Source organism: Rhodnius prolixus, unplaced genomic scaffold (genome assembly GCF_049639745.1).
Source record: "Rhodnius prolixus isolate KJV_2025 unplaced genomic scaffold, Rpr scaffold_15, whole genome shotgun sequence".
NCBI lineage: Eukaryota > Metazoa > Arthropoda > Insecta > Hemiptera > Reduviidae > Rhodnius > Rhodnius prolixus.
Window position 1 is genome coordinate 2,765,696 of NW_027411605.1, and position 16,420 is coordinate 2,782,115.

A 16,420-nucleotide genomic window follows, 5' to 3' on the forward strand; every position below is an offset into this window, starting at 1 on the left:
GGGACCAAAAAACACTATTATTATTACGTATTACTAGTTGTGAACTGTATAAAATTGCCAATAACTATAAAAACTCGAAATTTTAATAAAATACAATAAGAATATTATTTGGTGGGATGTTTCCTTGTATCTTTCCCAATAGAACTGCCAAGTATTTTATACGGAGGTGGGCGAAGTCAGCCAAATGATAAGTGGTTGGTACATGTTTGGTCTCCGCAATTAGAGATTGGGGAATTACCTCACACAAATAGAAGTTCTCAACCCTTGTGCAATGCCCATTTTTACTTCTTAGATAGAGATTCAGACCACACGGTACGAGCATGATTTCATTTTGCACGAGAATTCAAAGCTCTTTTCTTCCTTGTAAAAGCAACTTGTGTCTCTAGTTAACTAGAGTAATGTGCAAACGTAAAGCGATGCAAGATTTTTTTTGAATGAGCACAGAATGCTCTGTAATCTCAGACCCCACAGAAATTGCAAGAAAAAGTCGCTTGCAGTGACTATTATGACGTTGTAAATTGTAAACTTTTGGTTGTTTTGCTTCCTGCGTTCGACGTCGTGTATACACGTCATTGTCTGATTTTAATTCTGCCACACTGTGTGGGAGGGTTTTTTGAAGACTAAATTCCAAGCTGGAACTGGTTCAAGAATGTTTAGATAGCAGGGGGCTGGATAATTCAAAAAGGAAGTAAAGCATGCACGAATCTACGCATAGTTGCTTTCAATTCCAGCATATATTTGAATGCAAATGTTGCAAATGAATGCAAATCATACAAAGCTTTGCACTAGATTAATGGAAAATAACGTGTAAAGAGTAAAAAAAAACCACAAATTAGAAAGATACAGGGAGCAGATATATGCAGGAAAAGGAGTGTTTATCAGTGTGAAACGAGGTAGGGGTAGAAAAGATTAATTTCAGGAAATAAAGAGGGGAAGAGAGTAAACGTTTAGGTATTGTGTGAGGAGTTCTAGGAGACGAGCTGACCGGCAATGTGATAAGCAAACGGGGATAGAAGGCACGACTGGAATTAGTAAATCGGACTGTGCAATGTTTCAGCCGTTCGGGACTGTTATCAGGGAACAGTGTGACATCGCACGGCATCTCTGTTCACCTACTTCTCCAGCGCTGAGCAATGTGGGTGGTTACAAAAAGGAAAACTCAACTCATTACGTCACTAGCTTTTCCTGCTTTATTCTTTACGCTTCATTGCTTTCCCTTAACCATACCGTTAATGTTATAACTTTTAAATGATTTATTTTTCACACATTTCTGATAACAAGATTCAAATAAATAATTTCTGCAGTAGCATGAGGAGGAGAATTCACCCAATGGTGGAAGAACTAACGGATGCACGATGAGTAACAGTTTCCCTGCTGAAAGAAAGTCACGGCAGAACAGTTGTCGATCATATAAAACGTATTTCCGCACTAAGTGAGACGAAAAATTCAATGATGAACATACAGCGCAGTTTACAGTTTAAGGGAATAGCTAGCTAAAAACTTAAGTATCGTCCACATTTGGCCCACCAACTTTAAGAAAACTGTAAAGTGATTTTTTTTTATTTTGGAGCTGGTTTATCAGAAGTTAAGGAAGTAAGATGAGAAAGATCTGCGCTCATTTTCAAGAGGAAGATCCTTGGGACAGAATTTTTTGGCCCGCCCCAGTAAAAGAGGGAGAAGTCTGGTGAATACGAAAGAAAAGTAAAGTAATGCCTATTTTTTCACGTACCTTTTTTCACATACAACTACCACAATTAGGTGTCGTGGACGGAGACGACTAGCAAACATACTTACTATAAATTCCTCATATTAAACATTGGGAATATAGACTAGTACCGCAATACATCTAAGCTTTGCGGGTCTAGCCTATAACCGCCTAACATACTTGACTATAAATTCCTCATATTAAACATTGGGAATATAGACTAGTACCGCAATACATCTTAGCTTTGCGGGTCTAGCTATAACCTCCAAACATACTTTACTGTAAATTTCTGTTAATAACCATTAAATAAAATCCAAGGCCTAAAGACCGGAGGAATCGAACCCAGTACCACACACAATACTTATTAGCTTCGCCGGTCTCGGAATACGAATGAATAGGAAGTTGTAAGACTTGTATGCCGCTAAGCGGATATTGCAAAAGTTAAGCTCAGAAAGGCTGAGCTGGGCAGGCTATCTAACTAGAGAATGGAGAAATCTAGAGATCCTAAGAGAAAGTGTTAGAAGATACTGTACAACCGAACAAGAAGGGCAGGAATGCTGAGGCTGAAGTGGGCTAAATGGAGTGGTGGCTGACGCAAAAACTTTTGGGAATTCCTGACTGGAAAGCAGCCTCACAAGATAAAGTTGGATGGCAGATGCTCATTAGGAAGGCCAGGACTCGCCGCGAGGTTGTAGCGTCAGTAAGGAAGTAAGAGAAGTGATTTCAAGATAACAAATACAGCATGCTGATATAGGGGGAGGAAATATATTTAAAAAAGCAAAGTGGGATTCGGTACAAGAAAAAATGCTTCGCGCTGCTTTGGAGAAAGGCATGGAAGTTAAAGTCACATTCTGACCAAAATTCCAGAATCTGATGTTTTGATTCCCCGCTCCAATTTCTTGGATTTTTCCTTCCTTGGAAATACATACATTAGCCTAAAATTGATCGCAAATAGACTGTTTTCCATTACGTTGTAAAGGAAAAGAGAAATTATTTATTTAGGAAAAAAACTTAACAACCAAAAACACGGAAAATATACTTCCGATAAATAAAGTAATAAATTATACAATATCAAGGGTCCTACTTCTCTGAATTTCCATTAAACAAAATGGTAAATCACTAAAGAGGGAAAAACCTTTATCTCCATCACGTTTGAGGTTTTCAAGTTGTTTATCCTGAACTTGGAAAATTTACAATATAATATTTCCTCTGACAATTTTCTTCTTCATAAATTATAATGAACCCGAAAGAAACCAATTGTTTATATATATATATATAATTTTTTTTTTATTTTTATTTTTTTTTTTTTTGGAGGTAACGGGAATATTATGTAAATATGGGACACGAAAATTTATTCCAGTTGTTTTGAGAAAATTGTCCTGGAGTAGGTGGGGAGTGTGATAAAATTGTCCAATCAGGTTAAAGAATGAGAAGAAGTAACCCAAAATTTACGCGGAAAAAAAGAAAAAGTTTTTCCCAGACAGTGGGAATGCGCAGAAGTCAGGGAAATTCATCCCGGGTTATGTTGGTGAGAAAAAGAGGAAAACTCTAATGGGAGCTTCAGTGAGTCATCTGGAAAATTGAGAGCATGTATTTTAAAAATTGCTGAAAGTTACTTGGGCTTAAATCGAGTAGGAATGTAAAGTTATTGGCTGCGATATCAAAAACAAAAATAATAATAATAATAATAATAATATATAAGGGAAGAATAATATATATAATAATAATAATATAAGGGAAGGGATTAGCTATGAGGTTAGCATACTGGACTCCCACGCGGAGGTCCCGGGTTCGAATCCAGCAGCTGACCCTTAGATTTTCTCTTCCTAGGAGCTTCTTACAGCTCACTGTCCGGTGATGGACAGGGTTATCCGTAACGAACACTGTCCGGAGGCCGGCAGTGCAATGGAAAAAAGCTCCCCGGGCGCCAGTAACCTTAGATGTTAACGCGCCTTAAATCATTTAAAAAAAATAATAATAGTAATAATAATTTATAAATGTGATTGTATTTATAGGCATGATTGCATTTTTAGGTATGATTTTATTTATTGGGATTTTTGAGCGAGAATGTTAGGATAAATAATGTCTCAATTAGTAAGGAATATTTTATCCAAAGTACTTACTCCTCTTAAATATAGTTTTAGTAAAGTATTTATAGGTATAGTACTAGTAATTATACATTTAGTTAGAGTCTTAGAGAATTATTATTAGGTACTACCTAACATGCATTGAACAAATGAACTGAGAGGGAAGATAGAACTGATCTAAGGTCTGTGTATGGCAAATACATACATATACAAGTAGAAACAATAGGAACAAAGACCGGTATAATATGTATACCAGTTAATACAAAGTTTTATACACGTTAAACAAAAGAATCTGGAAATTTTCCTGTCTTTTTTCCATTATCCCCGTCTATTCGACTATCCGGCACGTGTCCGGTCCCGGTCATGACGGATAACCGAGACTCCACTGTACCAGCTGGAGAGGATGGCACTCCATGCCAAGAACTCGCAAGGAAAAGAATTTTCTGAAGAGGAAATGGACAGACAAAATACCTAGATAATTACGTAGATAATCTACAGTACTAAGTTTCGAGAAAATGGCACTTCCTCTCTCAAAATATCTTCAAACTCGAAACTCATTTAATCTCGTTCATATGATGTGTGTTAGAAGTCAATATTACATTAAAAAGGGAACTTCAGAGGGAGTCCCTTCATCCTTTATCCTTTTACTCTTTCCTTTACCCTCCTCTAGATTGCTTTAAAATTAACGAAAATTTATCAATTTAAAGTTGCAAGAAAATTTTGTAAAATGATATTTCCGTTTGCAAGATTTGTGCTTTTCCTCAATACACATACACATTTTCAGACTCAAGGGACACCTGGAATTCAACATCATGGACTCCACACGATCAAAAACACTTTTCTTTTACAAACATTTTAAAGAAAAAAAAAAAAGAAAAAAAACTTAAAACCCCAAGTTTTCCATCTAGATGGCAGTGCGTGTGTGGGTGTGACCTGTGACCTGAATGTATGACCTTAATGATCTGTTTCTACGTCACGTTAATCACATGTTCCTGTTTTTTTCCTACACCCCTTCCCCTGTTTCGCATTTATTGCAATAATTTATGGTCACATCTACCGATAATCTATATTAGATCGCAATCTATAGGTTTTAATCACGAGAACATTATTATTTCCGGCAAAAAAAATGAATATTTAGTGATAAGACTGGAAGGAAGTGGAATACGTATATACAACGTTCCGTGAAAACTAGAATACTGAATTGCAGAGGTCATAATTTCTGAGAAAGTTCAGAGAAAATGTTTAGAAATTTTAGAACTTTCACGTACAGTGTGTAACTCTCTGAATACGATTTATTTATTTTAGCGGAAAATCTGTAGCACAAATTTAGTATTTGACACTTCCTGTTACTTATATTTTAGTAAATGTTACGTATTTTTTAATACGTTTTTAAGGTTTGTTCTGTAAAATGATTTTTTTATGTGTTTGGATGCTTTGTTACTCTAATACGTATTAACCGGCAAGAAAAACAAACACTACCACAATCCCCAGGAAAACACAAATCATTTCAAGTTAATTTGTGGCTTACATTGGCAATAAGTTGGAGAAACAAAAGATTAGTCGTGTAAGTCATGATTCCAGCCAGGTTGTACTACTTATAAGTCTGGGAGCTTTTTCCCATAGTCTTGTAATTATGGCAACAATTCGAAACTCTATTCACGCGCCAGTCCATTAAATTAGGCTAAACAAAGCACATAGTGGGTGGCAAGCAGTAAGCCCCTGGACACCGTAATAAATATTAGTGCAATACAACAGAGATAAGAAGAGTGACAATAATTTTTAGATAACAAAAGAAAAGCAGCACTGTGGAGCGGAATCGTGATCAACTAACATAACGGAAATAGCCAGCGAGTTGAACAGAACAGAGTCAGGCGGCTGCCGACCATCTAGACTTCCTCTGGTTTTCTACCAGAGAACCCCCTCCTCCCCCATTAGTATTTCTTCCAAACATACCCGATAGTGATCAAACCCTGGGACTCCTGCCGATACGGGACACGCTATACTCTCGCACATTACTAACACACAGAACCATTAACTCTAACTTAGCTTTTTAATCACATATACTAGGCCTATAATAGTTCGGCCGGGCAGTTTTTCTGATCTTTTATATAGCAAAGAAAAACTGTGGAAATTAATGCTCTACATTCTTTCTTTCTTTTAAAAAGCCTTGATGGAAAATTTATATGGCACCTACGAAAAACAGTTTTCTGAAGGTAAAAAAATAACTTCTATACTCCTTCTTGGATGTTAGGACAGGTTTTACTGTATAACATCCTGCAGATATAGCTACCCACATAGAATAATCACGCTAGATCACTCCCTTAACCTCACAAAGTGATAAGCACATTATTTTTTTTTTTAAAACAAAAATTTAAAATTATTAAAATATAATAATAATGATAATGGGTTCCTCAAGAACAACTTGAAAAAAAATAGTATATATCCAATTTTTCTAACAAGCAATAAAAACCCATTAACGGAAACGTGGTAGATTTTTTTAAAATATGATGCCAAAACCCAGGAAATGCTAATTTCAATTTTGCATGAACAAACGCGTACCGGAACTCTGCGTTTCGAAAGTGTCGAACAAGGAGCAAAATCAAGAATTAGTTAGTAAAGTAAATTTTTGGTTCCTTTGGCCGAGAATTTCATAGTTGGCTTTAAATCAACACAGGACCAAAAGGGAGGGAAAAAAAGACGCTGTGTACATTAAGTGAGGTGGAGAATAAGAAGAAGGATAGAGTCCGAAAAGAAGATGACACAGGAAGTCGGCAAAACAAGAAGAAGAAGAAGAGCAAACGAAGGATTTGAAATTGAAGAGACTTGAAAAGAAGAAGAATGTTACCAAAAAAGAGAATGATGATGGCGAGTAGAAGTTTATTGGAAACGCAAAGAGAGATTAGGCCATATACTTGGCCAAAGGCTTGAAGATAAAGGATTAAATGAACCTTGGGGTCTAATTCCAGCTGTATCCAGATACGAAACCCGGAAGTGTTAAAAATAACATAACGACAGTGAGGTAGCTCATATTGGTTTTCCATTTCTAACATCTAATAAAAGTCAAGGTAATACGAGAGTTTAGTATATTTAAAATACATAGAATATATTAATTAGTATAATAACCATTACGATAAACAAAGGAAGTCATAAATTATGAAGTTCTATTGAAGAATATGAGAATGGCTGAAGATGAAAAACCGGAAAGAGGATTACTAAGTAACAAGACAAAATATGGAGCAGACAAAAAGAGATAAAGTATAAAAGATATAGAGCTGCGAAGTTAAGTAAAAGTGCGGCCATTATAGGAAAAACCCTACGCTGAAGCACTCATCATGATGGTGGTGTACAGCCCCCGAACCGCCTCCAGCCAAATGCACACACACACACACAGAGCCAGTGTTCTGTGTTCTGTCAGTCAGTCAGTACGACATAAATTTCCAGTGATATCTCTACAGGTTTTTTTTTTTTTTTTAATTTTCCTGAGTAATATCTGGGCCACAATACTCTTCCCCATACCCCTCTTCTAGTTTGTATAATCCTGCACAGGAAGTGCTCGAAGAATGACGACCCCCTGCTGTCTCCTACTTCCTTTTCATTCTCATTATATATATATGTATAGGTTCTTAGCCCAAGATAAGGAATGTACTCTACTTGGGTATGACTTTCGTTTACCTACAGAAATTCTCAGAAGGGTCTAAAAGTTTCAAAAGTAACCCTATTCGTCCCTAAAACTGCCGAATTTGTCACGAAAAATTATTCAAATAAAAGTTAAAAGAAAAAATTAGGAGGTGGAAGTGAAAAATTCATTCTGTTAAGTTGCAATTTAGGGTAAAAAATTTTCCTTTAAGACGTCCTTGATAGTAGATATAAAGTGAGGTTTCTGGCACTTAAAGGGACATATCTAAAATCCTCTAAATAATAGAAAAAAATTGTTTCAATGAAAGATCTACACAGTTTAAAGATAATTATTGTGAACAATTTTCCAAAAAAATGCACAAAAATGTTAAAATTTAGTTTCAAGACTTTTAAAAAGGTTTATTTTTTAGAAGAAAAGCTAAGAAAATTCTACTAAATATGAGATGGAATGTTTTATTTTATCTTTTTTTGTCAGCAGCTGTTTGAAGAATGTTGAAGCTGTATTAAAAATGCCAAATCATTGTTTTATTTCTGACTTTGTTTTAATAAGGATAAGCGAATTATGTTTAATGATAAGGTTAGATGAAAAAAAGATAATAGAGGATGGTAGGGAAAATGAAGCAGAAGATAAGAAAGAACTATATATAAATAGATTAAAATAAAAAACAATGCAACTTGTCATTAAAGACTCCATAAAGTGGAAGCAAGCCAAAAAAAAAAAGATTATCTTCCCAAGGGAACATGGAGGAACCATGCACTAAACAAGCAAATACAAAAACACCAGCCAGCCAGAGAGAAAAGGAGAACAAGGAAAAGAGAAAGGAGATTAAGGAATAATAATAATAGAAGTTGGAGGAGGAGCTTTTTAACGGTTAATTAAAGTTAAACTGAAGGAAAAAGTTTTTACAGCTTTGGAGCTTTTACTTTTCTTCCCTCAAGTTCCCGTGGACGATCTCTCACTTCGGGCACTGTTTGCTATTTACTATTTTAGGGTGCTGTTCTCTCTCTCTCTCTCTCTCTCTCTCTCGGTGTAGGGTGGTAAACGCCGTAAAATTGTAAGGTGGAACTCTCCCTCCCTCTTCAACATCATAAAACCTTTAACTCCTTTACCCACCCAGATAATTTAAAGGAATGAAAACCAGAGGAGAGAACAATAGGTCCCAAGTAAAATTGTAGAAAGAGAGAGAGAGAGAGACTCTCAAAGGCGAAAGAAGAATTTGGAATGAGTTTAGGCAAGTTTATGAGTTTAAGATGGTGTAAAAAAAAAAAAAAAAAAATAGAGATCTCTTAAAAGTAATTCTTTTTAAGGAAACAATAGGAAATTCTTGCGAGGCTTACAGGAAACTGAGGAAGTAAGTATTTGGGACAGAAAGTGCAACGAAGCAATAGGTTCTTTGGCTGAATCCCTGTTATCGTTATCTTATTGCCCAGGATATTGATGGATCCAAAAGAAAACTACTTCGATCGAGGTGGTAATAAAGCTCAGATTCAGAGCGACTATTCCGTCTAGCTTAAATGATACGTATTTCTTTGATACGTATACACAAGAAATCCCTTCTTCGAGTCTGTTCTGTTGGATAGATAATGTTTAACTTCCCTCTACGTGTCATTTAAATACAAAATTTGGCCTCCATTACCTTTCAATAGCAATTAAATATTTACCCAAAATTACTACCAAACTCCAAAGTTTTGACTCACAAATAGTCAACAAACTTCGAAGAGGTTTACGTCATATTCAATTCTTATAATTTTACAAGTAATCGATACTCTCCCATATTTTAATTTGAATTTCCAGCCTAATTGTTTCTACGTAAAATGTTGTAGATTTATTCCACATCCGTTTGTGAAATTCTTCACAAATTTTTAAAATTTGGGACACGTGCATTTTACCTGAACTATTACAAATAAGATTGTTACCTCATGTATAACATTTCAACGTTCAAATAAATATTGAACGTTAGTTCTGCGAATGTTAATTTTAAATTAATTTAATCTAATTAATTTAATCTAATTAATTAGATGACAAAGGAACAAGAAATTCTTCAAATATTTGTTTGTTTTATTTTCTCAATGTCGATTTGTATGTTTTTAATTATTTAATAAAAGCGCGAAAGCATTCAACTTAAATTAATATATAAGAGAGACATTTACGGTGTGTGTTGGCAGTGAAACTGAAAAGGAAACCCACCGAGCGAAACTCTGAAGCTTCCCATAAAGCTTTATATACGAGTATATATCCCTTTATATATTTTAATACAAATAAATTTCCCTCTTTCATTTTTAATAAATTTAATTGAGATTCAACTTCTAAATATTCTTCGATGAGCGACAGTTTTTTTTATTCACATTGTGTAATCCTAAGACTTAATACAGAGAAGAGAAATTCCCAAATTATGGATTAAAGCTAAAATTAATATGGATTAATTTGGCCATCAACCACAGTCCAAGCGGAAGTAAATCCCGTAAGATTAGCTGGACTCTCTCTCTCTCTGGAATAGGTTTAATGGATTCCCGTAAACATCAAAAGTAAATTCTCTTAGGTCTTAACTAGTAATAGTTTAAGATTTCTATGTAATTACAACAGACTTACAGAACAAATGTAGCATGGAACTCAAGAGGCTAAGTAAATCGTGTGGGGATTCAAGTTGAATCAGTTTAGAGAACAAAATAATTGAATAGAATTTAGTAGTAATGTATCCAAATAGAACTTACACAGTACAGGCTCAATCTAGAGATATAATCGTTAAATGTATTTCGTAGATTATCTAAAATCCAAGTAAAGCTAATTTAGATTAACATTATTATTACTAGTGCTTTTACTGGAGCGAATACAAAGTTACGATAGTTAAGTTTTAGTACTTTGTTTTGTGCTTACAAAGCTTACATTTGTATTTTGCACAAATTTAATCTTTCCTCACAATTTAATAATATAAACACGAACAAATAATTGTAATAATTTTTACGTAGTAATTACTACATTGCTATCCATAAATAGTTTATAAAATTACTAGTCTGAAGTGAAAACATTAATATGGTTCTTTCAAAACCGTAAAAATAAAAGTAACCACTAAAAATCGCAATATTTTATTTTGTAAATTGGCACTTCCGCCCTACTGACTTTAAATTCCTATTGGGTTTATTACTTCGTAGTGCAAATGTACCCACACAAATAAATGGCCTTCAGTACTCTAAAATCACTTATAAAAGTAAATATGAATATATAGTTTTCGAGACGGCAAATTCTTAAACTTAGGATGGAAGATTTGCGAGGAATCGGTCAGTTTCTGTAACTCAACCAACCCGCATAGCCACGCCCTGAAGAGGACAATATATTTGTCGAAACGTTGGCAAAAAAGACGAGTTGTTTTATTTGACCGATTCCTCGCAAATCTTCCATCCTAAGTTTAAAAGTAAATATGTTCTAATAACATGGTCTAATGAAGATGGCAGACCTAGATGACCACTTAATGGGCGGAAGCGGATAATAGCAAACAAATTTCGATTTTCTCCAAAAAATGTTGAAATCTCATCTATTTGAAAATTATATATCGTGAGATTCACAACAATTTATTTATTTATTTTTTTTTAATATACAATATACTTTTATTGCTAGCTGCATAATACATCAGGCAAAGTTTACATATAGGGGGTAATTACAATTACGTGATGCATAATATAGGCCCCAGCTGAGCCGATGCATGACGCAACCGTAACTCAAAACGCAACCTCCGTAGGGACACAGGAAGAGGAAAATCAGCCAGTGCTGACTCTCTTGGGAATTTCAGTGACTGGAAAAGTCTATGATAGGAGATCACGAGACTAACGTCAATTTTAGACGTTGTGCGTGGATTATCAGAATGGGCGATTGAGGGAAAGAGTTTCCGATAGTGTTCGAGTAATTGGTTATGGCAGGATAGAGGCTTCTGTGAAGAAATTGAAGAATCCATGAAATGGATCGTTTCAGTGACAAAAGGGGGATATTTAGGTCTTTGTGAAGGATGAGGCTTGTGACATAATAGGGAGGCATTAACGGCGGAAGGCTTTTGATTGGAAGGATTGGATGCAGGGAGATATTGGAGGGTTTAGTTGTAGCCCCACAGCTCCTAAGTCCTTAAGTCCAGATGGGTTTAAGCAACCTCTTGTAGAGGATTAGTTTGTTGGGTGGTGCTTAGTTTAGATTTAGGTCACTATAAGTGTCTTAGTTGTCAGTACCTTTTGTTCCTGAAAATTCTAAATTTTTATTCTTTCACAACTAAGACGGTTATTTATTTATTTTTAAAAGTAAAAGTAAAGTAATTACCTATTTTTTCAGGCGGGCCTGAAACGTCCAACTACCAAATTAGGTGTCGTGGACGGAGACGACTAGCACACATATTTTACTGTAAATTCCTCATATTAACCATTGGGAATATAGACTAGTACCGCAATACATCTTAGCTTTGCGGGTCTAGCCTATAACTGCCTAACATGCTTTACTATAAATTCCTCATATTAACCATTGGGAATATAGACTAATACCGCAATACATCTTAGCTTTGCGGGTCTAGCCTATAACTGCCTAACATCCTTTACTTTAAATTCCTCATATTAACCATTAAATAAGATCCAAGAGGGTCCGATATGTTCACGTTTATATTAATGTCCTAATGGACGGAAACTGAAACTCTGGTATTCATTTATTTATTTTTAATTATAGTTTTTTGGCGCAACGATTGCGATGCCCTAAATCTTAGTATCCTTCTTGTTGTACAACCACTCGGGCTAGATGGTACTGACTATTTTCCTATTCTGCTCCTAAACGCAGTACCTTGTCCAGCAAGGAAGGATAGAGTATAGGTGATCGGGTATTTTCCCGATATCCCCTCTCAATTCACTGCACTAATCGACGGAAGTGAGGAATAAAATGGTTATTAATTGTAAAATCAAGAATACAACATAATTTTTTTCTTGCATTTAAATAAAATAATTTAAAATAAATAAATAGACTTACGGATCATCTGGAGTTAGATGAACAGGCTCGTCGGTGAATTCCGGTGGGAAATTGGCGAGGTCTCGATCCGAGTCCAGTCTTGGTTTGTAAGGCGGTCCGACTTGTTTCTGCTCCAACTGTTTTTACGTAGCCAAACCATGGACAAACAAACCAAAATACTACCACTCAAACATTACTGCTATAAAGCGAATAATGAAATATAAGCATATATACAGGAAATAATTTACAACTAGTTTCGACAGATCGGACCAATCGTGAGCTGGGCTAGCAAATGATTTGAGGTGCGATTAATTAATCTATGAACGCTTTAGGCAAGGGTAACTTAGGGGGGAGGAGGAGAGGAGGTAACTGCAATCAAAGAAACTCTCACTACAACAGCAGTTATTTACCACACTAACACACAAATTATTTTACGTAACATATAAGCGGAGTAAATACTTAAAAAGAGCACACACACACAGAAATCTAGTTTTTTTTGGTTTTGCTTTTTCTAAAACTGGGGACGACTCACGGATCGTCTGGCGTGAAGCGAAGTGGCATATCAGTGAACTGTGGGTCAAAATTGTGCAGACAATGGCGGCTACTCGTATCCGGCATGAATGGTGATGCCAATTTCCTCTCTCGTAACTATAGTAACAATTATAGTTTTTTAATGTATGCGTAAAATTTTAGGTAATCATTACTAATACAATAAAAGTAGAATCAAAATAAAAGAGATCTATGAGATGGATGCGCCCAGTGTTTCTATGCAAGGTTCGCTATATTGGGTTCGAAATTGTTTTTTTATCTTTCGACCCTCTGGCTCGACCCCTACTTTTGTTAAATAGACCCCTGGGGGTCTATATAGAGCACTTTGGCGACCTCTGTTCTAAACTAATACATTGTTGGTGTTTTTAATTTAAACGTTTGAAAAAGACTTAACATTATCTAGCAATGTTTATATGTAGAACTATAAAATGTTAATTGGTATTATGTTCTGAAGTAATAGTTTGTTGGAGTATATATTGTTTTATTAGATAAGGGATTGTTGTAGACTATAGGTGATCAGTAACCTTTGACTTCCTTATTTTAAGACAATCTACTTTAAAAATTGACTACTGGTCCATCTAAAAGAGTTTTCGATGAATTAAACAACTTGATAAACTAACACTGTTGAGTGCTCGTCAACACGTTTTCTTGTAAAACAAACGCAATTTCTCATACGAAGATAAAAAGGAATCCTGGAAAATGATATACCGTTTTGAAAGCCCATTAGGCAAGGAAACTTTTATAGAAAAGTGCCAGCACCTAGGTCTGATAATGATCACATAAGGGCCTAATGAGTTTTCTTCAAAAATTTTCGATTACTTTTATTTTCCCAGTATCCAGGAGAAAGATTGAGGCTGTTTGGAGAATAACTTATGCTTCGAAATGGTGCCAATTTTTAGGAAATTTATCTGTCTCTCTAACCGTGTCATCAGAATCGAATTCGGACTAAAACTTTCTGAGTAATAACATTTTTATTGGAAAAAAAAAGTAGTGATTTTAGAAAAAAAAAATTAAAGTGACGTCACTCAAGAACAGTGGAAAATATGAAGTTGGCCAATACGTCATTGAACTCCACTTTAGATGTACTACACACAGTAGGCCTATGGGCAATACTTACTGGTTCACCCTGTGTACATATATGTATTATATATTTAGGAGGAAAAAATTATTTTTGCCGAAAAATGTCACTGTATTAATAATGGCAAAAAAGAAGAAGTAAAAGTGAAGATTAAAAAATAATAAAAATAAAATGTCTAAAGTGAAAAGAGGTAAAAAAAGGTTATAAAGAATGAAATTCTGCAAAGCCAAGGTACTTGAGGTGCTTGAGTTTGAAAAGCTACCCAGGGCCGTCTCTCTCTCTCTCAACACTTGTGCTAAAGTCAGCAGGAGGGAAGAGATGAGAAAGAAGAAAAAAGAACCCCGTGTAAAGGAAAAAGAGCGGTGAAGGAGAAGAAAAAGGAGAAAAGATGCATAATTAAAAAGTTCAAGTGATGAAAAGAGTTGAAGCTTGAGTGACGGATATAGTAGAACTACAGGGAGAGAAGGAGGAGAATCTTTGTAGCTACTGAACGCTTCTTCTTCTTGCAGGAGGTCTTCAGAGTGACGGAGAGTTCACCCTGGAGTATGATGGTTCGAGATGTGGGGCGGATGACAAGTATTTAAGAAAGAACCCGGGACAGCATTTACAGTTTTTGCTTTTTAAAAAACCTTTTAGTCTTTACTTTGTTGCTTTACCCGAGGAGCAGCGCTCCAAAGGAGTAACGCTGATATGAACGAACAGCTGTGAACAAAATAATAAAAAAACTGAGAGAAAATATATGAGCAAATATTAAAAAGAATTCAATTTTAAAAACTTTGCCAAAAAAAAGTTTTATGGAATTAAAATTTTGTGGCAGCCGTAAATTTACTTCCGGGGACAGTTTTTAGAGAGTTATGCCAAATGGTGGAATCAATTAGTACAAAATAATCAACCCGGATGTTAGCTTTACCACAAAATAAAATGGAACAAGGATATACTCATACGGCTTCCTTCACGATCGCAAAAACTACCAGCAATGTGAATGACTAGATCATTTTATGGCAGGTGAAAAGGTAAAAAATACTGTAAAATTTAGCCGTTAGTGAAGGCGCCAGGGTAGCCGAGCGGTTAGAGGCGAGGCCTGTGAAGCTAATATGTATTGTGGTACTGGGTACCGGATTCCCCGGTCTTAGGACTTTTATTTAACGATTAATGAAAGAAATTTACAGTAAAGTACGTATGTTAGGCGGTTATAGGCTAGACCCGCAAAGCTAACATGTATTGCGGTACTAGTCTATATTCCCAATGGTTTATATGAGAAATTTATAGTAAAGTATGTTAGGCGGTTATAGGCTAGACCCGCAAAGCTAAGATGTATTGCGGTACTAGTCTATATTCCCAATGGTTAATATGAGAAATTTACAGTAAAGTACGTATGTTAGGCGGTTATAGGCTAGACCCGCAAAGCTAAGATGTATTGCGGTACTAGTCTATATTCCCAATGGTTAATATGAGAAATTTACAGTAAAGTATGTTAGGCGGTTATAGGCTAGACCCGCAAAGCTAAGATGTATTGCGGTACTAGTCTATATTCCCAATGGTTAATATGAGAAATTTATAGTAAAGTATGTTAGGCGGTTATAGACTAGACCCGCAAAGCTAAGATGTATTGCGGTACTAGGCTATATTCCCAATGGTTAATTATAACAAATTTATAGTAAAGTATGTTTTTTTAGTCGCCTCCGACTACGACACCTAATTTAGGTAGTTATACGTAAAGCCCGTCTAAAAAATAGGCAATTACTTTACTTTACTTTTACTTTTTGTGACGTTAGTGGAAAAAAAATCTGCTTGTACGTATGACGGTCTGTCTGTACGGAACAGCTTTTTTTAATTGAAAGAACTTAATAAGAAAGTTTTAGCTGTATGCCAGCTGACATAGTTGGGAGACGTCTTTATGTCAAGGGAGGCCTAATTAGGGATGATCTCCAAGGAGCGCTGTTCAGAACTACTCTGAAAGCAGCAGTATTTCCTCGTTTGATGTTTACTATTCTGTCTGGACTTCTCAAGAGTCTGGAGTTATCGGGAATTGGGAAGGAGGGATAGCTACTAGTTTGGCCCTTGTTACAGTTACGTTCCTGTATCCGGCAATCACTGTGACAGAGAGAGGGAGTGATGTGTGTGGAGCTGAAGGGGGATGACTCCTCTTGCCACAGAAGGGATCTCCTCTTCAAGCATTCCCCTTTTCAATACCACTGCCAGGCCGACCGTAATTGGACTCTTGGTCGATTGGCCGGTATTCAAACCCTCCCACCTTTGTCCAAAGTCCCGTCGTTCATTCCCAAGTATTCACATTGGATTCCGAGGGTGTCCTTCACCAGCAAGCCATGATGGCTACCACGTACTGTTGTCACTCTCTATCATTCCCAAACGGATATAGCTCAAACACGACTCTG

The 16,420-nt window shown here is 35.8% G+C and overlaps 1 protein-coding gene across 2 annotated transcripts in view; it reads right to left on the minus strand.

The window, feature by feature from the left end:
• aPKC (protein kinase C iota type) overlaps positions 1-16,420 on the minus strand; it is a 555,703-nt gene that overhangs the window by 267,528 nt on the left and 271,755 nt on the right. For both annotated transcript variants that reach the window (XM_074129614.1, XM_074129613.1), the window contains one exon: positions 12,419-12,534. In XM_074129614.1, coding sequence (XP_073985715.1) covers positions 12,419-12,534 — 116 coding nt within the window. The remainder of the gene's footprint in view (positions 1-12,418; positions 12,535-16,420) is intronic.